This window comes from Cucurbita pepo, chromosome 7 (assembly GCF_057944985.1).
Source record: "Cucurbita pepo subsp. pepo isolate OVF chromosome 7, ASM5794498v1, whole genome shotgun sequence".
Classification (NCBI taxonomy): domain Eukaryota; kingdom Viridiplantae; phylum Streptophyta; class Magnoliopsida; order Cucurbitales; family Cucurbitaceae; genus Cucurbita; species Cucurbita pepo.
The window spans coordinates 10,698,642-10,724,586 of record NC_141804.1 but is presented as its reverse complement, the minus strand read 5'-3'; the positions used below and the strand labels follow the sequence as shown (position 1 = coordinate 10,724,586).

Genomic DNA, 25,945 nt, shown 5'->3' with positions numbered 1-25,945 from the left:
TTAACAATATTAACATGGCTTTGATACTAGTTGTTAAGATCGATGCCATTTGTTAGCTCTGATACCATGTTAGACGAACACGACTCTCCACAATGATATGATATTGTCCACTTTGAGCGGTATTAAACGTGGGATTAACAATATTAACATGGCTTTGATACTAGTTGTTAAGATCGATGCCATTTGTTAGCTCTTATATCATGTTAGACGAACACGACTCTCCACAATGATATGATATTGTCCACTTTGAGCGGTATTAAACGTGGGATTAACAATATTAACATGGCTTTGATACTAGTTGTTAAGATCGATGCCATTTGTTAGCTCTTATATCATGTTAGACGAACACGACTCTCCACAATGATATGATATTGTCCACTTTGAGCGGTATTAAACGTGGGATTAACAATATTAACATGGCTTTGATACTAGTTGTTAAGATCGATGCCATTTGTTAGCTCTGATACCATGTTAGACGAACACGACTCTCCACAATGATATGATATTGTCCACTTTGAGCGGTATTAAACGTGGGATTAACAATATTAACATGGCTTTGATACTAGTTGTTAAGATCGATGCCATTTGTTAGCTCTGATACCATGTTAGACGAACACGACTCTCCACAATGATATGATATTGTCCACTTTGAGCGGTATTAAACGTGGGATTAACAATATTAACATGGCTTTGATACCAGCTGTTAAGATCGATGCCATTTGTTAGCTCTGATACCATGTTAGACGAACACGACTCTCCACGATAAATATGATATTGTCAACTTTGAGCAAAACCTCTCGTGGCTTTGCTTTGAGCTTCCCAAAATACGTCATATCAATAGATACAGTATTTATTGATTATAAACCCATGATCAATCTCCAAATTAACCGACGACGTACGACTTTCATCCAACATATTTTCCACAATTAAAATGTTTTAGAGGTAATTTATAAGGTGTTGAAAGATGTTCTTCGTCTATATATTGATGGTAAAAATGTTTAAATTTTTTTATAAAGATAAATAATCTTAATGCTATTTTTAAAATTTTAGACGTATTTTTTAATTTTTATAAAAAATTAAGAGTATTATTAAAATAAAATATTAAATTTTTTATTTTTGAGATAATTACAAAATTGGATTTTCTTTTTATTAATTAAGCGTTAAATAAAAATGTCAAACCTTCCAATTTTGTAATATTTAATCCAATAATTGATTAATTTAACTAAAAAAAAATTAATAATATTTCTACCATCTTCTTCGTCTACACTGCGGCACTGGTTTTAGGGTTTAAACCGACACTTTCTTCCTCTAGGGTTTTAGGAACCAGTCTCACAACTCCATTTTCTCCTTCTCCTTCTTCTTCTTCCTCTAGGGTTTCGGAACAAGTCTCACAAAACCTTCCTCCATGGCGCCCGATGCTTCAGACGCCCTCGCAGGTTCTTCTTCCACTTTCCTCTGTATCATTCTTCCCATTTTCATTTTCATTTTTTTTTTTTGTTGTTGTTGTTGTTGTTGTTGTTTATATCCTTACTAGTTATGTGATGCAAATTCGCGGATTGTATTCAGCGAGGCAGACAGTGCAACAATTTCTCAACGCCTCTCGCATTGGAAACATTGATCTCTTGAAGAGTAAGTTTCTGCTTAATCAGCTTGAATTTGGTTACTTTTTTCGTGTAAATTTTGTCGATCTCTTATGGAATGCTTTGGTGTGTTCGAGTAGATTTGGCTGCTAGGCTTGATGAAGGGAAGGGACTGGCGGGAACTGTGGCTGACATTAAGGATGCTAATAAGCGAGGTGCACTTCATTTTGCGGCAAGAGAGGGAAAGACTGAGGTCTGCAAGTATCTGTTAGAAGAATTGAAGCTCGACGTTGATACAAGAGACGAAGATGGTAAGTTATCGTTTCTTATTTATTTGCTGGGGGAATTTGGATTAAAAAATATGGGGAATTTATGTTAAGGAATCACGACTCTCCACAATAGTATGATATTGTCCACTTTGAGCATAAGCTCACATGGCTTTGCTTTGAGCTTCCCAAAAGCCTCACCAATGAAGATGTATTATATCGTAGTATTTTTCACCGAGTTTACATCCATTTTGAATTATATCGTAGTTGAAGTATGAGGACATTCTGGAAAATACTTATGAGATTATATTGTCCATACAAAGAGCTCTATTTACCAATTCTGTGATTAAGATTTCACAAATGGTACTCCTTAATATCATAATTTACATTTGTCAGATACATGCAGCATGCAGGCTGAGAAAGACTGTTTAGCATGAAAAGAGGAATTTGATGTTGTAAAAGCTTTCTCTTAACAAGCATAGTGTTTTTATTGATTTTATGTCTCTCCCATGGTTATTTTTTTCAAGCACAATTATGTTTGACATCATTTGGATTTTTTTACAGGTGAAACTCCACTTATTCATGCTGCTCGACAAGGACACACTGATACTGCAAGATACCTTATTGAGTGTGGTGCTAATCCTGCTATAGCAAGTGACTTGGGGGCCACAGCTCTTCATCATTCTGCAGGCATTGGTAAATTCACTTTTTTTATATTCTTTTTTTTTTCTTCTGGCGCTCCTGCAGGTAGTAGGTGTTAGGATTCTGATTATGGGCATTTTGATTTGAGTAAGCAATGGTTCCTGTAATAAAAAAAATGTATTTGAGTAACAGTAGAGTTTCTTTCTGGAACCAAGTTCTGAATCATTTTACATCTAATTCTTAGGTCGTCTGGGTATCAGAAAGGAACTATTTTGTCTTTATCATTAAACATCTTACATCTAGAACATGTATCATGTGGCGTTGCTTAGTTTCTTAACTACTTACAAGTGTCTGTTATAAGATATGAAATTCTCCCGTTGCTTTCTTGTAGAGGGGTGAGAGTTAATGGTATTGGTGGGAAGGATGGGAGAATGTTTAGCCAAACTAAATATTGGGGTTGGCAAATCTTTGCGCCATGCTTAAAAGAGATTGAAATGATCAGGGCTAATTTTGCAGAAAAATGTAGAACTTTTATTAATTCTGATTTCTAATGCAGGAGATATTGAGCTGCTAAAGTTTTTACTTTCAAGAGTTACTGATGTTAATTCCCAGAGTGATGCGGGTACCCCTTTGATTTGGGCCGCTGGTCATGCCCAACAGGAAGCTGTAAAGCTGCTCCTTGAACACCACGCTAATGTATATATGCTCACAAGTTCATCTCCAGTCTGATATTTCTTATTCTTAAACATATAATTGATTGAAATATCTTGTGTACTCAAGGTTGTTTATTTGTTTGAGTTCTTTTAATTGGCAAGTTTCTCTTATGGAAATGTTGCTTAGTGGAAATTTTGCGTTTTAACTTTGGGATGATATTCATAGAACAAGATTTGTAAAGTTTATTCTTTCTTTAAGATTTCTCTATGAATTAATCTCCATTTGTGGGAAGTTATAATGATTTAGCTGTAGAGGAGTGTTGGTTCGTCCTTAACAAAATCCAGAGGTTTTTAATGTGTCTTTGTCATTGATCGTGGTTTAGCTCCAGCTACAAACATATTCTAATTTATTGTTTCAGCTTCTCTTTCATTTTACTTCTACTAGTTTGTCATGTCTGATTTTTTCGATAGCACGTTTTAAAACATTTATATGTGGATGATTTTTTCCCTTTATATGTTCCCACTGATGCCATAAACATTTTCTAATGCCTTTCAGCCCAATGCTGAAACTGACGATGATATTACCCCCCTATTGTCAGCAGTGGCTGCTGGTTCTCTGGCTTGCTTGGATTTGTTAATTCAGGTTTTGTTTCTGTTGACCTGTGCCTTCTTTTCTCTCTCTCTTTCTTTTTTCTGTCTTATTCGGCCATATACCAATGATATTTGATCAAATTCTAATTACTTGAAGCTGTAGTGCGTAAATGATGAACATTTTGCTTCGTCTAGTAGAATTTTGACATTTTTGCATCCTTTGCACTCAATCTACAGGCAGGTGCAAAAGTAAATATTAGTGCTGGTGGAGCAACTCCTCTTCATATTGCTGCTGATAGTGGGAACCTTGAGATTATAAAGAGTTTGTTACAAGCTGGGGCCGATCCTAATGCCACTGATGAGGTAGTGTGGAGCATAGTTCATGACAAAGTTCTACAGCATTGAACTCTCAGTTATTACTCTTTAAAAGAGAATGTCTTGTTCTTACCCTTTATTTTGTTGAATTATGTGATGGGATATCAGTGCATCATCTTTTTCTTCTACTTAGTTCTTTTTTAGATAAAACATCTTTTCATTGATAAAATCGAAGTTGTTGAAAAATCGTAGTAGAAAATACAGTGGAATTTATAGACCTTCTCAAAAGGGAGCTTGCAAAAACACATCCCAACTTTAGGTAATTACTAAGGTAGTAGAGATACCAAAAAAATTTAAGTTATCAATCTATCATATCTTACTCTTTCCTGCAAGAAATTGAAACTTTTCATTGATATTTGAGAAATCATTACAGTAAATAAAAAGAAATATTTGCTATGAGAAAATAGAAACAAATGGTAGCTTACTTCTAGTAGTTCAAGATCAAATCAACTAGTAACGGGCAAATATTATTTGATGTGCCCCTCGTGGTGAAATTATGCAATTTCAGTTGAAATTGATATTAAAATCTTTCACCGTGTCAATACACCCCATTTTTAAGATTAGATCAATAAGTGCTTGTTAAGCTTCTTGTGCTGGTTGAGAATATGTACTCGATTCGTTTTGAACTCTAGAGTGTCTATATCAACTTTTACATCAGCTAAAAGCTCTATGTAGATTTCTGTTTTGATCTCTATAGTTTCTTTGTTTGCTCTTTATGGTTGTTTGTTTGCCATAAAAAAATGAAAATTTTGAATTAAAGAAAACCTCTTCCAAGCATAAAATTGTTATTGTTGTATTGTAGGATGTGCTAAGGCCAATTCAGGTTGCAGCAGCTAGAGGTAGTCGGGCAGCTGTTGAGATTCTTCTTCCCTTGACTTCAGCAATTAAGACAATTCCTAATTGGACCGCTGATGGAATACTTGAGTATATGCAGAATGAAACCATGAAAGATCAGGTATGATCTTGAAATTCTATTTTAGCTGTCTAACTAGTAGATATGTTATTTTAGAACTCAAGGGCACATTTGTAAAACCTATAGAACAGATCCTATTCAAGTAAAGATTGAAACTAGTAGATGGGTTATTTGTGGCATCTTTATTTTTTCCATCAGCATTTATAGTCTTCAAAAGCTCTTTGCCGTCACTATCAAATTATATACAGTTTATGTTGGTCTCTGCTCCGATATGAACCTTCAGGTTGCCGCATCCCTTGAATAGTCATCTCTTGGTATGTAGTTTGTCTCTCTTTACAGGGATAGAACTTTTATCAGAACAAGAAAATTGTTTGAAATAAAGGGAAGAAGGTGAGTCATATACTAAAGATAAGCCAAATGCTGCGAAATGAAATAGCTGAAAATGCATTTTTGATCATTTGTTGTTGGATCACAAATTAGACTCTCTAACAGAAAATTAAATAGTAAAGATATCTGAACTTTGAAACGGAGAGCGAAATGATAAGAATATTACTGTAAATGAGGGGAACACACAGCTTTCACCCTTCAAGTTGGAATAGAGTAGCAGTGTGAGTGTATTAACTACTTTCTATCAATTGCGGTGTTTGCGTCTGCTTGTTTATTGTTTCTTGTATCTCATAGCTGCTTCGTATCCTAACTGCAAGGGCTAAATTTTGTAGGTGACCAGAAATCTGGAGGATGTTAGTATACATAAAGACTCCACATCACGAGTTCAGGATTTGCCCGAGGTGTGTTTATAACCCTCTTGATCAGCTTATTTTTTGGTTATGTATCTGTCCAAAGTTTTCATAGGGATCCATAGAACATTCCAACGTGATTGATAAGTGATGATGATGATGATGATGATGAAAATTCTATGGGTAATTAAAATGGTAACTTGCAATTTGTCTTCCATGTCATTCAACATATTGGTTGGGAATTTTTTTTTTAAATTTTTGAGAGAGAAACAACTATAATTTCATTGTTGGGAAAGGAAGTTTGAATGTTTGTTCAAGTGTTCAACCTATCACAGCTGTGAATCTTAGAGCGAATTAAGCATTAAATGGAAACCTTTAGATGAATCATTGGACAGTTTGTGTATTGTGTTGTACTTTGTAGGACGCCAATGTAAAGGCAAATTATTTATGTTTATGCATTATTTAAAATATCCGTGTCGTAATGAGGTTTTGGAATTACGTGTCAACACAGGATATTTACCAAACTTCGATGTGGTGCTTTGAATTATATTCAAATTAGTCATAATGGCTTGATTTTGTCCCTGGTAGCTTCATGAAATAGATGCTGCTTCATTCTTTCCCATAACAATCAACTTTTTCGTCAAATTTTTTTAGAATGAGAATGCTTATCCAGAGCTTGCTTATGAAGCACACTGACTAAAATGATGTTTACAAGTGGTAATATGGTTCTTTATTGCGCCTGCTGCTTTTGAGTCTAACGCCAAATGGTACGTAACTACTAGGTGTCGCCTGAAGCAAAGAAGAAAGCCGCAGAGGCCAAATCTAGAGGGGATGATGCTTTCAATACAAAGGATTTTCATACAGCGGTTGATGCCTATACACAGGTTGATCTTTGCCTGTTTCTGTGTCCTGTTTTGTATATTTCACTTGTAAAATTGCAGGCTTATTTTATGAACTCCTACAATCTGCTTGTTTTTAAGACATGCCAACCTCTCGCTACCAACCTAAACATGTCTCTACTAACCTAAAAAAGTGTAACAGCTTAGATCCACCACTAGCAGATATTGTCCTCTTTGGGCTTTTCTTTTCGGGCTTCCCCTCAAGGCTTTAAAACGCGTCTACCAGGGAAAGGTTTCCACACCCTTATAAATGGTGGTTTGTTCTCCTCCCCAACCAATGTGGGGACATCACAATCCACCCCCCTCCGGGGCAAGCGTCCTCGCTGGCACTCTTTCCTTCCTCCAATCAATGTGGGACCACCCCCAAATCCACCCCCTTTGGGGTCCAGTGTCCTTACTGGCACACCGCCTCGTGTTTATGGAAACAACGAGAAGGTTGGCACATCGTCTGGTGTCTAACTCTGGTACCATTTGTAACAGCTCTGATATTGTCCTCTTTGGGCTTTCCCTTTCGGGCTTCCCCTCAACGCATTTCCACGCCCTTATAAATAGTGGTTTGTTCTCCTCCCCAACCAACGTGGGACATCACAAAAAGAATGAGAGATATATTAAATGCCAACCTCTCATTCTTCTTCTTTTTTATTTTAATTATTTATTATCATTTATTTATTATTATTTTAAATAATTGATAGATGCTAGCGAGCTAGGGGCAGTACCAATTTTCATTTGATACCAATGACTACTGGCTTGGGAGGGAGTTGTTAGATCTTTTTGGATAGAATTAAGCTTCTTACGGTGTGGCTTTTTTTTATAACTGCAGTGTCTGCTTCATAGATTGAAGTTATGAGATGTTTGCAGAGACTCAATTGTAAAGTATGACTGATGCTACTGGACTACTATAACGATGTTATTTTGTAGGCAATCGACCTGGATCCAACTGATGGTATGTTATTTTCCAACCGAAGTCTTTGTTGGATAAGGTTAGGTCAAGCCGAGCATGCCCTAGCAGATGCAAAGGCCTGCAGAGCATTGAAGCCAGATTGGCCGAAAGCTTGCTATCGAGAAGGTGCAGCGTTACGTTTGTTGCAGGCAAGTCTTCAGTTTTACAGTGAATCATTTCGTGAGTATCGAATTAGATGACTTCTCTTATTATGCCATTGAAGTCACTGGTCATTATTGCAGAGGTTTGAAGAAGCAGCAAACTCATTCTACGAGGGCGTTCAGCTCGATCCCAACAATATGGCATTAGTTGATGCTTTCAGGTTCTCATTAACCCTGAATCTGTTATGCTTCTCTTCTTTTGGTAGTTCTTACAGTAAAATCAGTCAGTTTCATTCAAAATCATCATTTAATATAACTACAAAATGGAAAGACTTAATGATAACATCGATATGCTTTTCGGGTTATATATGCTTCCTCCAATCTGTTTGAAGATGTTCTTAGAACCTCTTAGACGTAGGGAAGCTTTAATTGTAGCACGTATGCTCGTGTTCGCAGGAGTTTTCGAGGTGTTACGCTTTATAATCCATCCCAATATATTCGTTTTCTTTGCAGGGAAGCAGTTGAAGCTGGGAGAAAGTTTCATGGCACAGATAAACAAAAATCATAATCCAGCATCTATGGCTGATTCTAGAGATGATCGGATCTTGGTGGTGGTGAGAATCCAATTTTCTTCCCTGTAATTTATGTCTTTTTTGGGGTTTTTCGAGGTGTTAGATACAATAATCAAAGTGTTAGATTTTGATAGAGAAGTTGAGGTGTGGCATTCATGATGAGCAAACCCTCTTTAGAATAACTTAAAACCAATGTTTATCCTTCTATTTATTTGGTATTAGTATCGACGCTCTCAACGTAACTTAATTGGTTATTTTATATCAGTGAACACGAAACAAAACAAAAAAAAAAAACAAATTATAGTTTAACGTTGTATACAAGTTTATATAGATATAGAAATGTTCGGTAACTTTGAGAGGTTTAGATTGTCAAAATTTAGTGTGACTTGTTTTTAGTTTGAATTAGTTATGAAATATAGTTATGGAATCATTTAATATTTAGAAAAATATATTAGTTAGGGAATATATCTTAGATATTTGATTAGTATATTTTATTTTATTATCAAGATTTAGTTAATTTATATTTTCATTATTGGTAGGTATTAGTTGGTATCTGGTATCTATTTAAATGTTGTGAATATCAATGAAGATTAAACTTTCATTGGACCTTCGATCCCAATTTTATTTTTTATTTTTAAATCTGTGAATCTGTGTTCTTTATTGAGTAATAATATTTTCACATCTATTCATACTTTTGAGTAGTAGATATTGTGTCATAGATTAGAATTAATTAAATTACAAATTTAGTTTTTTTTTATAGTCGACTGAAAATTAAAATTTATTTGGAGCTTTATCAATTATGGATATTATTTATGAGGTTTTACGGAATTATAATATATATTTTTTTTTATCAAATTTACTAAATTTTTGGATAATTTAAAATTTAATATTATTTATTTATTTATTTATTTTTAATGAAACAGCCCCTATCGATTATTGTCATGTTAATATTTAAAAATACTATTTTGCTAATTATACCTCTAAATATTCTATTTTAAATCATAAAATTTAAAATGTTTTTGGAATCCATTTTTTATTTATTTAATTTTGTTAAATAATTATAATAAATTAGGGTGAACATGTTTTTAAATGTTTACTTCGTCAGATTCAATTATTTATTTTGTTATGATAGTTTGGATTAAAAATATAGAAATTTCTTAACCCTTAAAATAAATCAATGTGATAATTCAATAAAATTCTTTTTTTATTGACAATAATATATTTTTTTTCATGATAAAACGAATGATTTGTATTATTTTTTATAATAAAAGTTAAAACTCATTTTTGTTTTAATTTTACGAAGTCAAATTGACAAAAAAAATATATATATATATATATATATATAAATTATTGTACTTCTTTGAACTTTGTTTTTATTACAATACTTTGAATTTTATTATAATTTAATTCACATGTAAATTATCTAAATAGATAATTAATAAAAATGAATATTTAATTTTGACAAAATATTTTAAGATTAAATTAGTTATAAAAATTAGAGAGATAAAAAACAGTTTTTTCAACCAAATATTATTTAACAAAATTAAGAAATTTTCTATATATATATATATATATATATATTATATATATATATATTCCCCGTCTTCTTCCTCGGAATAGTCTCTGCAAAAGAAAGTAAACTGATTCAGAAACAGAACAGAAGTCCATTTCCATCGCTCCATTCTTCAGATCCAACGCCCAATTTCTTCCCCACAAAACTAAAACCCATTTTCCCTTTCGCCCCAACAAATTCTTCCCCCGAAAAACCCTTAGATCCGTGCAAATTTCACTCTAAAACCCTCGATTTTCCTTCAATGTCACGGGTCAAATTCGCCGCCGTCTACGGCACCGTGCCCTCTCCGCCCGCCGCCACATTCCCCACCAATTCCGGTGGAGCTCCTCCATCTTTCCCCTCCAGTTCCTCCTTTCTCGAACACGCTAAAACCACCACGCAATCCCTAATCGCCAAACAGCGGCCATGGCGAGAGCTCCTCGATTTCTCCGCCTTCTCTCTCCCTTTAAGCTCCGATGACGCTATGGCGAGAATCCGCCAGAACGTGAACTACTTTCATGTCAATTACGCCATGGTGATGCTCGTCATCGTCTTCTTCAGCTTATTCTGGCATCCGACTTCGTTCTTCGTTATCTTGCTCGTCTTCGTCGCTTGGTTGTTCTTCTACTTCCTCCGCGATCAGCCTCTCGTTCTCTTCAACCAAACGTTCGATGATAAAGTTGTTTTGGGGGTTTTGAGCATTTTTACAATCATCGCTCTTGTTTCTACTGATGTGGGATCGAATGTTTTGGGAGCCCTAACAACAGGGACCGTCGTTGTTGCGTTGCACGCGGCGTTTCGGAGTACGGCGGATCAATTTCTCGATTTGGAGACTGCTACACAAGGGGGATTGCTGTCGGCTGCGGGAAATCAGCAACAACAACAACAACAACAACGAGGCTACACTCGGATTTGATGGGTACGTCTCAATTTCTCGAACTTCAATGAAAATTGGATTGAATTCCTTATTGCTTGCTTGCTGGGATTCATCATGTCAATTGGAATCTGGTTTATTCAAGATGCATAATCAATGCATGTGTAGGGTTTATGTCAAATTGCTGTTCTTCCTGGCTGGGATTGTTGTGACATTAGAGATCCTTGATGGGATTGTTGGATTGAATTCCTTATTCCTTGCTTGCTTGGATTCATCTTGTCAACTGGAATCTGGTTTATTCAAGATGCATAGTCAATGCATTTGTAGGGTTTATGTCAAATTGCTGTTCTTCCTGGCTGGGATTGTTGTGACATTAGAGATCCTTGATGGGATTGTTGGATTGAATTCCTTATTCCTTGCTTGCTTGGATTCATCTTGTCAACTGGAATCTGGTTTATTCAAGATGCATAATCAATGCATTTGTAGGGTTTATGTCAAATTCCTGTTCTTCCTGGCTTGGATTGTTGTGACATTAGAGATTCTTGAGCTAGGATTAGATGATACTGGTATGTCAAATTGCTGTTCTTCCTGGCTTGGATTGTTGTGACACTAGAGATTCTTGAGCTAGGATTAGATGATCCTGGTATTTAATTTCCATGGCTTGATTTGTATATTTGGGATGCAGGGGTTTCTTGAATTTGGTGTTCATTTTCTGAATTTGGTGGAAGAGTTCTTCATGCTTTTGCCTGTTTTTTTCATACGCATATGTAAATTATTCAATGATCAACAGTGGCTCACCTCGCTCACTTGAACATTTAGCAGGAGGAGCTATGATTTGCCTTTGTTCTATAATCTTGTGCTTGCATCGTTTGATTTGATCTTCTCTGAATTTGTGTTTATGATTTCAATGGCTTGATTTGATAGTGTTCTAACATTAGATATATGATATGTATCTCGATATAAACCCGTCGGTCTCATCGATGAATCTCTTAAAACAAAGTTCGTAGGCAACCAAATCATATATGAGTACGTACCTCTACTCTTGGAGTTACCATACTCCTCCTTCATTGTTATACGGTGCTAAACTAAACGACAATAGCGTAGCTTCTAGCGTAAAAGAGTGGCCCTTTCTTTTGTGGTACGAGTCGTGCTATTTGAATAGCCTTCAATCATCGTAGCCGAGCTCTACTAGTTTCGAGAGAGATAAAGACCCTTTTCTAAATTAGAACCGGGCCCAAAATGTCAAAGTAGAAAGTTAACTCTTTTCGGATCTCCACTAGTTTTGAGAGAGATAGGGACCCTTCCCTAAACCATAATCGAGCCCAAAATGCCAAGTAGAAAGTAGAAGTTAACTCTTTTCGGATCTCCACTAGTTTTGAGAGAGATAGGGACCCTTCCCTAAACCATAATCGAGCCCAAAATGCCAAGTAGAAAGTAGAAGTTAACTCTTTTCGGATCTCCACTAGTTTTGAGAGAGATAGGGACCCTTCCCTAAACCATAATCGAGCCCAAAATGCTAAGTAGAAAGTAGAATTTGACTCTTTTCGGATCTCCACTACTTTCGAGAGAGATACCGACTATTTCCTAAACTAGAATTGGGCCTAAAATGCCAAAGTAGAAAGTAGAAAGTTAACTCTTTTCGGATCTCCACTAGTTTTTTGAGAGAGATAGGGACCCTTCCCTAAACTAGAATTGAGGCCAAAATGCCAAGTAGAAAGAAGAATTTAACTCTTTTCGGATCTCCACTAGTTTCGAGAGAGATAATGACCCTTTCCTAAACCAGAATCCGGTCTAAAATTCCAAAGTAGATAGTAGAAAATTAACTCTTGTCGGATATCCACTAGTTTCGAGAGAGATAAGGACCCTTTCCTAAACCAGAATCGAGCTCAAAATCCCAAAGTAGATAGAACTCTTTTCGGATCTCTACTAGTTCCGAGAAAGATAAGGACCCTTTCCTAAACCAGAATCGGGCACAAAATATACCAAAGTAGAAAGTAGAATATATGCAATTTAAAAGCTCAATTAGCTAACACCTTTTGAATAATTTAGGGTTAGCTAGAGGAATCCTGGATTCATACTTTCAGGTTCAAAACTTGAGCTAAAATTTCCTCATCTCCCAGACATTTGGGTTTTTTTATGACCCATTAAATCTAATTATTTAATTTTTTTTTTTTTTTTAAATTAAAGTTCATATAGTTCCTCCCATTATTATTTTTTATTTTCACTTTAAAAAGTCCGACTAATTACAAAAATTACTTTTTTGTCTTTAAATTTTTATTAAAAATTAAATTATTTTCTTTAAAAAATAGAAACTTAGTTTTAGCTGTCTTAGTTCACATTAACAAGAGTACACGCAAACGAAAGAGAATAATAATAATAATAATTATTGCTTATAGGGGTTTCTCTTCTCATCTTAATAATTATAAATAATTATAAGATTAAATTATCATTTTGGTCTTATAATTTTGTTTTCATTTTATTTTAACCGTTGAATTTTAGTTTTCAGGTTTCTATTTTTAGTTATTGTTAATTTTTTAAACAAATATTTTTTTTATTGGTTTTCTTTCTATTAATTTAAAAATATCCTTTTTTACATGAAATTATTAATATTATTTTACGAATAATAAATTCTCTAATTTAAAATTTACATTTAAAAGCACAGAAACTAATAATAAAATCTGAAGTTAAAGATGAGAGTTGTATGTTGACTTAATTATATAATTCCATTTGAAATAAATTCTTCAATAGTAGATGCATCTATTGTGTTCTATAATGACGTCATCGGGAGGAAATTTTAACATCAGCACTTCTTTTCATTGATTAAACTAAAAGAAGTTCGAGTAATTGTCAACTTCTCCCTACCCAAGGTTATATAGTAATTGTCAACTTCTCCCTACCCAAGGTTATATATGCTAAGCCGTTGTTATCTTTCTCTTGCTTGCTTATATAACGTCTCTTTCCAAAATCTCTCTTTCTAAAATCTCTCTCTCTTCTCATTTTCTCTTTCCAAAATCTCTCTTTCTAAAATCTCTCTCTCTTCTCATTTTCTCTTTCCAAAATCTCTCTTTCTAAAATCTCTCTCTCTTCTCATTTTCTAAAACGTCTCTTTCCAAAATCTCTCTTTCCAAAATCTCTCTTTCTAAAATCTCTCTCTCTTCTCATTTTCTAAAACCTTCTTTGTCTCTTTCCAAAATCTCTCTTTCTAAAATCTCTCTCTCTTCTCATTTTCTAAAACCTTCTTTTAAAACCGAGGCTAGAGGTTATTATCTTTCTCTTGCTTGCTTATATAACGTCTCTTTCTAAAATCTCTCTCTCTTCTCGTTTTCTAAAACCTTCTTTTAAAACCGAGGCTAGAGGCTCAATCATACGATCTCTCTCTCTTCTCGTTTTCTAAAACCTTCTTTTAAAACCGAGGCTAGAGGCTCAATCATACGATCTCTCTCTCTTCTCGTTTTCTAAAACCTTCTTTTAAAATCGAGACTAGAGGCTCAATCATACGTCGCTTGGCCGTAGGCGACGCAAGAACAAATTGGCTTAGCTCACTTATCGTTGGAAAGTGAGTGCCGCACAATCCCTAGTCTGCCTTCGAAAGTGCGATTGTGTTAAATGTTATATTTAAAGGTTTTTTTTTTCCCTGCCTAGATAAGTCGAACAATCATTTCTTATCAAACAAATACAAAAAAATAATCGAACAATCATTTCTCATCAAACAAATACAAAAAAATAATCATATATTGAAAATGTTTCTAACCCACCAAGTTCTTCCTTTATAGTTATGTGAGTCTCCCTAGAACGAACCTACCATAGAAGTAAGTGAAGTTGGTGATCCGTATAATAGAAAACTTTCTCCCTGTATTTAATTATGTCTCTAATAAAGTTATAATAATAAATCGTGGTTCAAAAACTTGTTAAACACAAAGATAAATATCAAACCACTAAATGATTTTAGATGAAACATCAACATCTAGCTGAAGGGAATATGTTCAGGTGGCACGTGCGGATCATCAAGTGGGAAGTGTCTCCCACTGTGCTTTTTTCATTATCCAAATGCTGCCATCACTAACACAGCTCCTAATTACATAACAACAACAACAATCTGTTTCTAAACAGATGCATTGGATTTTTGTTTTCCTTGCCTGAACTCTCTTTTCATCTATTCTTCATCTATACAGCCTATGGATGTAAGTTTGTTCAGATACAGTTCGGTTTTCTAAGATATTGAGCTGAACCGAGTCGTTTCGGTTTTTTACATTGCTTTTCCCTATTGACTGGCCATGGCTGTCCATGTGTGAACGAAGGTTTTAAGTTAGTTTGTGTTGGTTTTGCCTTGTCGTCGAATCAATCGAACTCATCAGTTTGATGTCATTTATTAGAGAGATCAAACTAAAACAAACTAAATAGTAGTTAGGAATGAAGTCAATTGGGTTCGACATCACTTTGCTGATTAGGTTCGTTGAGTTTCTTTTTTCTTCTATGGGTATCCCACATCGATCGGAGAGGAGAACGAACTATTCTTTATAAGGGGTATGGAAACCTCTCCTTAGTAGATGCGTTTTAAAAACTTTGAGGGGGAAGCCCGAAAGAAAAAATCAAAAGAAAACAATACCCGCTAGCGGTGGACTTGGACTTAAACTTGGGCTGTTACATCTATGGATATCGAGTAAACACTATCAACCATCTTCTATCAGGTCATTTTCTCAAATCAAAATCCAGAGGATTCCAAGACTATATGGATCATATGAGAGAATATGACATCAAGATCCAAAGAACATACATACTATCAAAACAGCTTCAGAAAAACTTATCTGTATCAATCGTAGACTCTTTGAACTTCCTGTACAGAATTTTCTTTGATTCAGCCATCTCATCTCGGCAACGAGGAAATACTTGCCTTCCTTAAGTTTTCCCACGTTCGTAATATTCTCCTCTTTCATTTCTTCCAACCTGCATGGGCAAAAACTTCCCCAATATGGAAATGAATCACTTCCTCATCACTCAGAAGCAACTCATTACTCGCATCGTCTAGATTATTGTTTGTTTCCTAAAGAAAGTAGCTGTAACAGCCTAAGCCCACCGCCAGTAGATATTATCTTCTTTAAACTTTTCCTTTTGGGTTTCCACTCAAGGTTTTTAAAGCATCTACTGGGGAGAGGTTTCCCCACCATTATGAAGAATGCTTCATTCTCCTCCTCAACCGATGTGGGATCTTACAATCCACTCCCTTCAGGGCCAACATCCTTCCTGTCACTCGTTCCCTTCTTCAATCGACGTGGGACCCCCAAATCAACCTCCATTCGGGGCCCAACGTCCTTGCTGGCACACCGCCTCGTGTCCACCCCCCTTCAAGCTCAGTCTCCTCGCTGGCACGTCGCTCGACGTCTAGCTCTAATACCATTTGTAGCAGGCCAAATCCACCGCTAGTAGATATTGTCATCTTTGAGCTTTCCCTTTCGAGTTTTCTCTCAAGGTTTCTAAAACGTGTCTACTAGGGAGAGATTTCTACAGCCTTACAAAGAATGCTACGTTCTCCTCCCGATCCGACGTGGGATCTCCCAATAGCCACCAAAGGTGAGTTCCCTATGACTTTTACAAAAACCAAAAGTGTGTGTTGGTTACAAAAATTCTCATGGTATTTGATTACATAACCAAAAGTGATCTTGAAAATTCCCCTTGAAATAAAGCTCCTAGTAAACAGAGTTGCAAGGAAAATTGCAGGAAACACAAGGTTGAAGTATTGATTAATCGCTTCACCAACTAAAGTCTCCCAAATACCACCAAAAAGTAAAAAGCTGGGGAAGAAAATAAACTTGCAGAAGAACAAAGCAAGCAAGAAAACATTGAACAAATCAAAAGCGAGCTAATCAATCCTTTGAAGAATTTATATCTCGTGATATCCCATCCATATGGCTTTTTTCTTTATCTAGTCAAAAAGATAATCAAGATTCCAGAAACAACTCAGTCGAAAATTTCAACAATTCAACACGAGAAACTCTAATTTTGTTCATATCACATCGAAACTCAAAACTCATCGGAAATTCGAAAATCGCGTCTAAAATCAAAGAGCAAAAGAAGATCAAATCATCGAATACTCAAATTCCTATGCAATCCATACCTCCGCGATTCTAATCTCGTCTTGAAGCTCGTGGAACCGATTGTTCAACCTCCGTTTCAGATCCTCCGCCCTGTGCACATTAACGAGAACGCCATTGTCAAAAGAAATGGAAAATGATAAGGAAATTTGTGCTTCAAAACGAGTTTGATTAGGGTTTTGTTACCTGCTGCAAGCTCGAACAGTCGATCGCCCCTGGTAAAAAGGAGGAGAAAGCGAAGGGGAAAGAAGGGTTTGACCGGTCAACAGATTCGAATCTCTAACTCTTAATTTATTTCCCAATTTTATTTATTTTGATTTTAATATTAATCGGATAAATAAACAACATGGTCCGTACGTACTTTTAAAAACTAAAACATGGACTGTTCATATACCATCCAACTAACTCGAAAATATAGTTACAATCCAATATGACGTTTGTAACCCTAAAACGTAACGACCCACGTCCACCGCTAGCAGATATTGTTTTTTTTTTTTTTTTCCTTTTCGGGCTTTCCCTCAAGGCTTTAAAACGCGTCTGCTAGGGAAAGTCTTCTACACCTTTATAAATGGTGGTTTGTTCTACTCTTCAACCGACTTGGGACCTCACAATCCATCCCCCTTCGGGGCCCAGCGTCCTCGCTGGCACTCTTTCCTTCCTCCAATTAATGTGGGACCGCCCCCAAATCCACCTCCCTTTGGGGCCAGCGTCCTTACTAGCACACCTCCTCGTGTCTACCCCCTTCGGGGAACAATGAGAAGGCTGGCATAGCGTCCTTACTGGCACACTGCCTCGAGTCTTCCCACCTTCGGGGAACAACGAGAAGGCTGACACAACGTCCTTACTGGCACACTGCCTCGTGTCTACCCCCTTCGGGGAACAACGAGAAGGCTGACACAACGTCTTTACTGGCACACCGCCTTGTGTCTACCCCCCTTTGGGGAACAACGAGAAGGCTGACACATCGTCCGGTGTCTAGCTCTAATATCATTTACAATGCCCCAGATCCACCGCTAGCAGATATTGTCCTCTTTGGGTTTCCCTTTCAAGTTTCCTCTCAAGGCTTTAAAACGCGTATGCTAAAGTAAGATTTCCACACCCTTATAAATGGTGGTTTGTTCTCCTCTCCAACCAACGTGAGACATCACAAAATATTTAATGTTTGTAACTCGAAAACAAAGGATTGAGTTGGAATTAAGAATATTTAACGTTTGTAACCCGAAAACAGAGGATTAAGTTAGACTATGAATATTTGATGTTTATAACCCGAAAACAAAGAATTGAGTTGGAATTAAGAATATTTAACGTTTGTAACCCGAAAACAGAGGATTAAGTTAGACTATGAATATTTGATGTTTATAACCCGAAAACAAAGAATTGAGTTGGAATTAAGAATATTTAACGTTTATAACCCGAAAACAGAGAGTTGAGTTAGATTATGAATATTTGACGTCTGTAACTCGAAAACTTAAATTAGAATTAAAAATATTTAACATTTATAACCCGAAAATAGAAGGCAGAGTTGGAACATATCGATAAAATATACAGTCATACTATAACTTATAACTAATATTTTAACCAATTAAATTATCAACCATAAATTTTTTTATTAAGCTAAAATTTAACATAAATACCCATTAAACTATTTTCTTAGTAATTAAATACAAAATAAAATAAACAAAAACTAAATATTTTCCTCCCATTAAAAAAAAATCTAAAAATTCCTCAATTTATACAAAATAAAATTATTTTATTTTATTTATTTATCTTTTTTAAAAAAATAAAAAATAAAGAAAATAATATTTAAAATCCCAAAAAATGAGAAATTTCCCAAATTTGTAAATAGAGTTCTTCTTAGATAAGAGGGTCAGAAATCATTGACGGCGCGATTTATCCACTCCTCTCTACAACTAAGCCCCAACTCGAACACTCAACTCACTCTCCAACTCACTTTTCCCTCAAAACAATGCACAAATCCACTAAATAGTGCTTGCCTCGGCTCCCCTTGATGCGTATATATATATATACACACAATTTATTATATATATATACACATATATTTATTCAAGACCATGCTATTTCATCGAAACCTCAAACCTTTCCCTTCCCCTATACCTTTCTTGTTCGAAATCCAAGCAAGAACAACCCAACCCCACGTAATTTTTCCACATTCCAATCAAAACCCATCTCTGAATTTGCCCCAAAATCCCTTCTGTTTCGCCTTCGACCTCAGATCCATAGGTTGGAGCCCTGTTTCAATCCAAACGCTGCCCTGATTCTGTGTGGATTTGTGTTAATCTGTGCGTTTTTCAATGTGGTTTGGCGAAAGGGCGTAAGAGAAACAGGGCGTGGCTATGGCAGGTCAGGTGGTGAGAGTGAAGAGGGAGATATTTGAAGCATGCATGACGTGCCCTCTGTGTAAGAAGCTATTGAAGGAAGCTACTACTATATCTCTTTGTCTTCACACGTGTAAGTTCATCTATTTGATTTATGAAGATGATTTTTTGTTGCATGTTTTGGTTTTTCGCTTCTTGGGTTATTGTTTTTTAGTTGTTTTATGATCTGGGTTGCTGCTAATTTTGCTGCTTGTGATGGATTTTTGAAGCTTTTTTCGTTTTGATTCATGAGAACTAGTGTGGTAAATTGGGTTATTTTGTTCTTGTGTTCTTTAGATTGAGCTATTCTTAAATTCTTACGTGAAATCATTCACCTTATGGTTTTGATTCTTATATCATGACATTTGGATCAATATCCGTGTTAGTGTTCATGGCTCTTTTGCTTGTTCTCTTTGAACAGTTTACTTCAGCTTGAACAGTTTACTTCAGCTTAGTTCAGCTGGATTTGGTTGCTCTTTCTTCTATCCCCTAATTAGCTTCTTTATGGATCATGTGAGAATCTCACGTTGGTTGGGGAGGAGAATGGAACACCATTTAGTTTATAAGGGTGTGGAAACCTTTCTGTAGCCGACACGTTTTAAAAACCTTGAGGGGAAGCCCGAAAGGGAAAGCCTAAAGAGGACAATATTTGCTAGCGGTGAACTTGGGCTGTTACAAATGATATTAGAGCCAGACATCGGAGGATGTGCTAGCGAGGAGGTTGTTCCCCAAAGGGGTAGACACGAGGCGGTGTGCTAGTAAGGACGCTGGGCCCCAGAGGGGGTGGATTGTGAGAATCCCACATTGGCAGGGGAGGAGAACAAAACACTCGTTGTAAGGGTGTGAAAACCTTTCCCTAGCAGACGCGTTTTAAAAACCTTGAGGGGAAGTCAGAAAGGGAAATCTCGAAAGGGAAAGCCCGAAGAGGACAATATCTGCTAGCGGTGGGCTTGGGTTGTCACAAATGGTATCAAAGCCAGACACCGGACGATATGCCAGCGAGGAGGTTGTTCCCCGAAGGGGGTAGGCACGAGGCGGTGTGCCAGTAAGGACGCTGGACCCCAAAGAGGGTGGATTTGGTTGGGGTCCCACATCGATTGGAGAAAGAAAGGAGTGCCAGCGAGGATACTGGGCCCTGAAGGGGGTGGATTGTGAGAATCCCACCTTTGTTGGGGAGGAGAACGAAACACCCTCTATAAGGGTGTGGAAATCTTCCCTCGCAAACACGTTTTAAAAACCTTAAGGGAAAGCCCGAAAGGGAAAACCCAAAGAAGACAATATTTGCTAGCGGTGGGCTTGGGCTTGGGCTGTTACAGATCATTTGGTTACATTACAAAGACTCGAAATCTCTACTGATTTAGTTTTTCAGCTCACTAACTTAGTTTCAATTCATCTACTTAAATAACGAAGTAGTGCAATTTTTGAAACATGCCGTGCAATTTACATGTGTATAAACATTGTAAGATCAAGCCATATTATGTTAGAAGTTCTTGGGATATCTATCCTGTTCTTCAACAATTCTAAACTTTCAGGATCGAACCGTCTATGTATGTAATGGTCTCTGCTGTTGATCTTTTCATCAATGTTTCTAGTGTTGCTTGTTGAATATCAAGCAATTGAGAATTTGACGTCGATATCGTTAACGATATGTTTGGAACTCTGAATATCTATTGAAAACTACTTGCATGTTGCTGTAATGCATATGTTTTTAGATGATTATGTTCATTGCTTTCTGTATTGACTTGCTGAACACTGTTGTTTCATGGAATTGTTGGCTACTAAGGCCGCTGCTACGAATGGGATCGTTAGTCTTCTTTGTATCGTCGTTAACATTTTGATTTTGAAAAGTATTGGTCGTTGTACCGATGTTAAACGAATTTCAAAATCGAAAAACAGAATTTGATAACAATTTTCAGATTTTATTTAAAAAATGTTGATAAACAAACTTATTTATGAAAACAGATAGCAAAAACAAAAAACTTGATCTAAATGTGCCATGATTTTGTTCACCTGCTACAGTGAGTGCTTTTATACCTGCAAACTGTGAAATTGCATGTGAGATCTCACGTCAGTTGGAGAGGGGGAACGAAGCATTTTTTATAAGGGTGTGGAAACCTCTCCCAAACAGACACGGTTTAAAAACCTTGAGGGGAAGCCGGAAGGGAAAGCCCAAAGAAGACAATATTTACTAGCGGTGGGCTTGGGCCGTTAGAAATGGTATCAGAGTCAGACATTGGGCGGTGTGCCAGCAAGGACGTTGGGCCCCGAAGAGGGGTGGATTGTGAGATCCCACATCGGTTGGAGAGGGGAACGAAACATTCTTTATAAAAGTGTGAAAACCTCTCCCTAGTAGACTAGGGAAGCTCGAAAGGGAAAGCCCAAAGAGGACAATATTTGCTAGCGGTGGGCTTGGGCCGTTACAAATGGTATTAGAGTCAGACATCGAGCGGTGTGCCAGCAAGGACGTTGGGCCCCGAAGAGGGATGGATTGTGAGATCCCACATCGGTTGGAGAGGGGAACGAAACATTCTTTATAAAGGTGTGGAAACCTCTCCCTAGAAAACGCGTTTTAAAAACCTTTCAGGGAAGCCCAAAGGAGAAAGCTCAAAGATGACAATATTTGCTAGCAGTGAGCTTGGGCCGTTATAAATGGTATCAGAGTCAGACACCGGGCGATGTGCCAGCAAGGACTTTGAGTCCCAAAGGGGGGTGAATTGTGAGATCCCACATCGGTTGGAGAGGTAAACGAAGCATTAAGGGTGTGGAAATCTCTTCCTAGCAGACGCGTTTTAAAAACCTTAAGGGAAAGCCCAAAAAGGACAATATTTGTTAGCGGTGGGCTTAGGCCGTTACATTGCACCTCCCATTCTATGCTTATCAATATTCGTATTTGTTCGTGAATTTTATGAGTATAACATCCCATTACTTCCACAAACACATATATCAGTGGCTTTTGAAATGCTAGCTTTGTAGTGCATTAAAATGTTGGTTGCATATCAGTTTGCAGGAAATGCATTTATGAGAAGCTCTCAGATGAGGAGGTTGATTGTTGTCCTGTATGCAACATTGATCTGGGCTGTCTTCCTGTGGAGAAACTGAGGTCTGTTCTTTTATTTTTGCAGTTTCCTCTAATGACATGATTTGACAGCTCTCGAGCGTATAGCTGTTAGGTAAAGTGCTTTGTTGGGATGAAAGAACTGTCTATGTTCGTAAAAAAATTTGTCGAGGTGTATGCTTTCGTGCTCTTCTATTTTATAAGAGTGTTGTTGATACTATTGCTAGTGGCGGTAATAGAGTCGTGTTGCTCGGTATATCGAGGCAATTTGTTTGAGGAAGGTGTAAAAACTAGAGATGAAACATTAATGTATGAAACGGGGATTGTGTGAGATCCCACGTTGGTTGGGGAGGAGAACGAAGCATTCTTTATAAGGGTGTGGAAACCGCTTCTTAGTAGACACGTTTTAAAAACCTTGAGAGGAAGCCCAAAGAGGACCGTTTTTGCTAGTGATGTACTTGGGGCGGTGTGCCAGCAAGGACGCTGGGTCTCAAAAGGGGTGGATTTGGGGGGGGGGGGGTCTGAGAACGGAATGAGTGCCAGTGAGGACGCTGGGCCTCGAAAGGGGGTAGATTGTGAGATCCCACATCAGTTGGAGAGGAGAACGAAACATTCTTTATTAGGGTGTGGAAATCTCTCCCTAGCATACGCGTTTTCAAAACTTGAGGAGAAGCCAGAAAGGGAAAGCCCAAAGAGGATAATATCTGCTAGCGGTGGGCTTGGGCCGTTACAAATGGTATCAGAGCCAGACATCGGGCAATGTGCCAGCGAGGAGGCTGAGCCCTGAGGGAGGTGGACACGAGGCGGTGTGCTAACAAGGACGCTAGGTCTCAAAGGGGGTGGAATGAGTTCCAACGAGGATGCTGGGCCTCGAAGGGGGGTGGATTGTGAGATCCCACATCGGTTGGGGAGGAGAACGAAACATTCTTGATAAGGGTGTGGAAATCTCTCTCTAGCATACGCGTTTTCAAAACCTTAAGGGGAAGCCCAAAAGGAAAAGCGGAAGAAAATTGTCAATTTTTTCACGGAGATGTCTTTTGGACTCGATTTCTCTAAAGTCTAGACGCGTTCTCGAGTTTCCAAAAGGCCTTTTTTTGGTACGAGAGCTTCAAGAAGGTCCTCGATCTAGTGTCTCCTTTGATGGGATATCGTAACGCTAAAATTTAGCCGCTTTCCTTCGACTGCTCCGGCATTTAACGTTATAGCATTTAGATGAGCTCAGCTGCAACATTAGATTTGTATTTATATTTTGCAGGCCAGACCACAATTTACAAGATATCAGAGCCAAAATATTTCCTCTCAAGAGGAGAAAGATAACCGCACCCGAAGTGTCGCCCTTGGCTACGTTACCCGTGAAAAGGAAGGAGCGATCGCTATCTTCGTTGGTGGTAAACACACCCAAAGTACCAATGCAGAGTAGCGGCTTGACTGGAAGACGATCGAAGAATGTTGCAAGAAAGGCTTCGACTTTACGAGGATGTAATGTCGGGATCGAGGAACCGCTAAAGAAAGAAGAAGATTCAGGAGAAGATCATACACCAAGTTCCAGCTCTTCTGATTATTTGACTAAAAACGTTCGGCACAGAAGGCCCGACTCATCTTTCGCCGAGCCATCTAACAGTACAAGACACGAGGATCTTACAGTAGAAGGAAAAGCCGATCTCTGGACACCCTTGAATTGTTTGGTCGAAGCTGCTAACCGAACGAAGTCAACCAAACTAAATTTCCAAGACCCGTCAATGGCCAAACTCGAACCATCGATCGTTGCTGATGCTGAGCTCAATGCACAAGAAACCAATGCAAAACCGCTGTCACTTGGAGCTCCAAATTACGGACCGTGTATGCCGAAAACAAGAAATAAAGAGCATGGAAGCCACCTAAAGTCCAAGGATAACCATAATAATGGGACGACATCACTCCCAGAATCCATGAAACGTCGAAGGTTACGAGCAGTAGCTCGTAACAAGGCAGCTTCGTCTGTCGAGCTAGGCTCGACAGCACAAGCTGTGCTCGATGCGTCGGCCGATAAATGTAGAAGAAATAACTCGATTTGGTTCACGTTAATCGCTTCGGAAGACAGGTAACATACCCAACCTATCAAATACATATTATTTGAGTTCTTGTTTGACTGATTTGTTCTTATAAATTTTAGGAAAGGAGGCTTTCCGTTGCCTCAAATATCAACTTCTTACTTGAGAATAAAGTAAGTTCTTCATTTATATTTCATGAATCTTATAAGAACAAATACGTTCTCGACACCGTGTAAGAACGTTACTGTTGCTACTCATCGGATTTTCGATACTCGCTGATTAATATGCTGTTCTAAATGTTCGTTTATTTGCTCGTTACGCTACAGAGATGGGAAAATGCCTGTTTCGTCCATCCAAAAGTACCTTGTAAAGAAACTAGATCTTGAGAGTGAAGCTGAGGTATTTAATTTCACGAGCTCGATCTCGAAGTGGTTAAGTCGAATATGTTCTTTTGATTCATGTTACGTCTCAGGTGGAAATATCGTGTCGGGGTCAGCCGGTGCTACCAACGCAGCAGCTACAAAACTTGGTCGACTTGTGGTTTCGAACGGCGTCCACGGCTAAGAAAATTCCAGCATCTGTTGGCTCGTCTGCTAAGGACTTTGTTATGGTCCTCTCGTACTGTCGGAAAGTTCATACCCCATAACGAGGTTCTTGGTTCTGTATGTCGTTTACGTCTTGGTGTAATGTTTTATGAGCATTGCATTCCGAATCCGAAGCCTTCGGGTTCGTCGTATTTACGTGAACTTGCTGATGATTTTTATATATCTGAATTCTTTGATTGTTTTATTTCATTGGTATATCCTATATAATGAACGGTTGTTCGAATGCTGTTTTGGCTCGTTTTCCTGATTCGTCTGTCACTGATCTCACTCGGGTTACTTCCGTTGCTACGATTTGAAAAGGTGGTTGCTAATGTCTTGACGAGTTGAGCTCGTTGAGCTGCAGAGCTCGACTTTTAACTCGTCTGTTACAACAAAATGTTGTTTGTATGAAAAACATCATAAGAGTAATGAAGGTGGGGATGTTTTCAAGATAAGGAGATTCTGCAAATGGCCATTTTTCTTTTAAAATGATAGTGAGCATGTCTCACGGACTCAATTGTGATAAGATTGACGTCCTAGGGAGTAGGTAACAGCCTAAGCCCATTGCTAGCAGACATTGTCTGTTTTGTACGTTACACATTGCAGTCTCACAGTCTTAAAATGCATATGCTAGGGAGAGGTTTCCACACTCTTATAAGGAATGCTTCGTTCTTCTTTTCAATTCGTTTCACTCACCAACTAACGTGGGATCTCACAATCCATCTGCGGCTAGGGAGAGGTTTCCACATTCTTATAAGGGATATCTCACAATCCATCTCCCTTAGGGGCCAACATCCACAACACTGTCCCATATTTAGTTCTGATATCATTTGTTCTGATATCATTTGTAACAGCCCAAGTTCATTGCTAACAGATAATATCTCACAATCCATCTGCGGCCAGGGAGAGGTTTCCACGTCCTTATGAGAAATGCTTAGGATATCTCACAATCCATCTCCTTTGGCGGCCAGCATCCTTGTTGGCACACTGCCCCATATTTAGTTCTAATATCATTTATAAGGAATGATTAGGATATCTCACAATCCATCTCCCTTGGCGGCCAGCATCCTTGTTGGCACACTGCCCCGTATCTAGTTCTGATATCATTTGTAGCAGC

At 37.6% G+C, this 25,945-nt stretch overlaps 3 protein-coding genes and 1 long non-coding RNA gene across 5 annotated transcripts; 3 read left to right on the top strand and 1 right to left on the bottom strand.

Annotated features, from left to right (window-relative positions):
• Window positions 1–1,236: 1,236 nt before the first annotated feature.
• Window positions 1,237–8,511, top strand: LOC111798913 (uncharacterized). Its single transcript, XM_023682262.2, has 13 exons — window positions 1,237–1,436; window positions 1,567–1,629; window positions 1,721–1,891; window positions 2,411–2,542; window positions 3,045–3,184; window positions 3,698–3,784; window positions 3,970–4,095; window positions 4,910–5,062; window positions 5,740–5,808; window positions 6,540–6,641; window positions 7,575–7,745; window positions 7,839–7,918; window positions 8,211–8,511. Exons 1-13 carry the CDS (start codon window positions 1,406–1,408, stop codon window positions 8,263–8,265), a joined length of 1,380 nt encoding a protein of 459 aa, XP_023538030.2. The 5' UTR covers window positions 1,237–1,405; the 3' UTR covers window positions 8,266–8,511.
• A 1,359-nt stretch (window positions 8,512–9,870) lies between these two features.
• LOC111799113 (PRA1 family protein F3) lies at window positions 9,871–11,573 on the top strand. 2 transcript variants are annotated; one of them, XM_023682517.2, is made up of 2 exons: window positions 9,871–10,740; window positions 11,381–11,573. In XM_023682517.2, exon 1 carries the CDS (start codon window positions 10,084–10,086, stop codon window positions 10,735–10,737), a length of 654 nt encoding a protein of 217 aa, XP_023538285.2. In that variant the 5' UTR covers window positions 9,871–10,083; the 3' UTR covers window positions 10,738–10,740; window positions 11,381–11,573. The 2 variants fall into 2 exon arrangements, with proteins under 2 accessions (XP_023538285.2, XP_023538284.2); XM_023682516.2 differs by having other exon boundaries at window positions 10,864–11,573.
• A 4,980-nt stretch (window positions 11,574–16,553) lies between these two features.
• LOC111798135 (uncharacterized) lies at window positions 16,554–17,169 on the bottom strand. Its single transcript, XR_002815655.2, has 2 exons — window positions 16,971–17,169; window positions 16,554–16,877 (listed from the first exon to the last, which is right to left on the bottom strand). It is a non-coding gene; the product is annotated as an uncharacterized LOC111798135 (long non-coding RNA).
• Window positions 17,170–18,674: 1,505 nt separating this feature from the next.
• LOC111798084 (E3 ubiquitin protein ligase DRIP2-like) lies at window positions 18,675–25,072 on the top strand. Its single transcript, XM_087125746.1, has 6 exons — window positions 18,675–19,253; window positions 22,160–22,259; window positions 23,470–24,294; window positions 24,367–24,417; window positions 24,571–24,643; window positions 24,717–25,072. Exons 1-6 carry the CDS (start codon window positions 19,139–19,141, stop codon window positions 24,888–24,890), a joined length of 1,338 nt encoding a protein of 445 aa, XP_086981872.1. The 5' UTR covers window positions 18,675–19,138; the 3' UTR covers window positions 24,891–25,072.
• The last annotated feature ends 873 nt before the right edge of the window (window positions 25,073–25,945 follow it).

Excerpts from the sequence above, each read along its gene's own strand:
- LOC111798913 (XM_023682262.2), top strand. The coding sequence starts at position 1,406 with ATGGCGCCCGATGCTTCAGACGCCCTCGCAG. Across the intron at positions 3,185-3,697 it reads TCCTTGAACACCACGCTAAT|CCCAATGCTGAAACTGACGA; the intron begins GTATATATGCTC and ends AATGCCTTTCAG. Across the intron at positions 6,642-7,574 it reads CGGTTGATGCCTATACACAG|GCAATCGACCTGGATCCAAC; the intron begins GTTGATCTTTGC and ends GTTATTTTGTAG.
- LOC111799113 (XM_023682517.2), top strand. The coding sequence starts at position 10,084 with ATGTCACGGGTCAAATTCGCCGCCGTCTACGGCACCGTGCCCTCTCCG.
- LOC111798084 (XM_087125746.1), top strand. The coding sequence starts at position 19,139 with ATGGCAGGTCAGGTGGTGAGAGTGAAGAGGGAGATATTTGAAGCATGC. Across the intron at positions 24,295-24,366 it reads TTAATCGCTTCGGAAGACAG|GAAAGGAGGCTTTCCGTTGC; the intron begins GTAACATACCCA and ends TATAAATTTTAG. Across the intron at positions 24,418-24,570 it reads ACTTCTTACTTGAGAATAAA|AGATGGGAAAATGCCTGTTT; the intron begins GTAAGTTCTTCA and ends GTTACGCTACAG.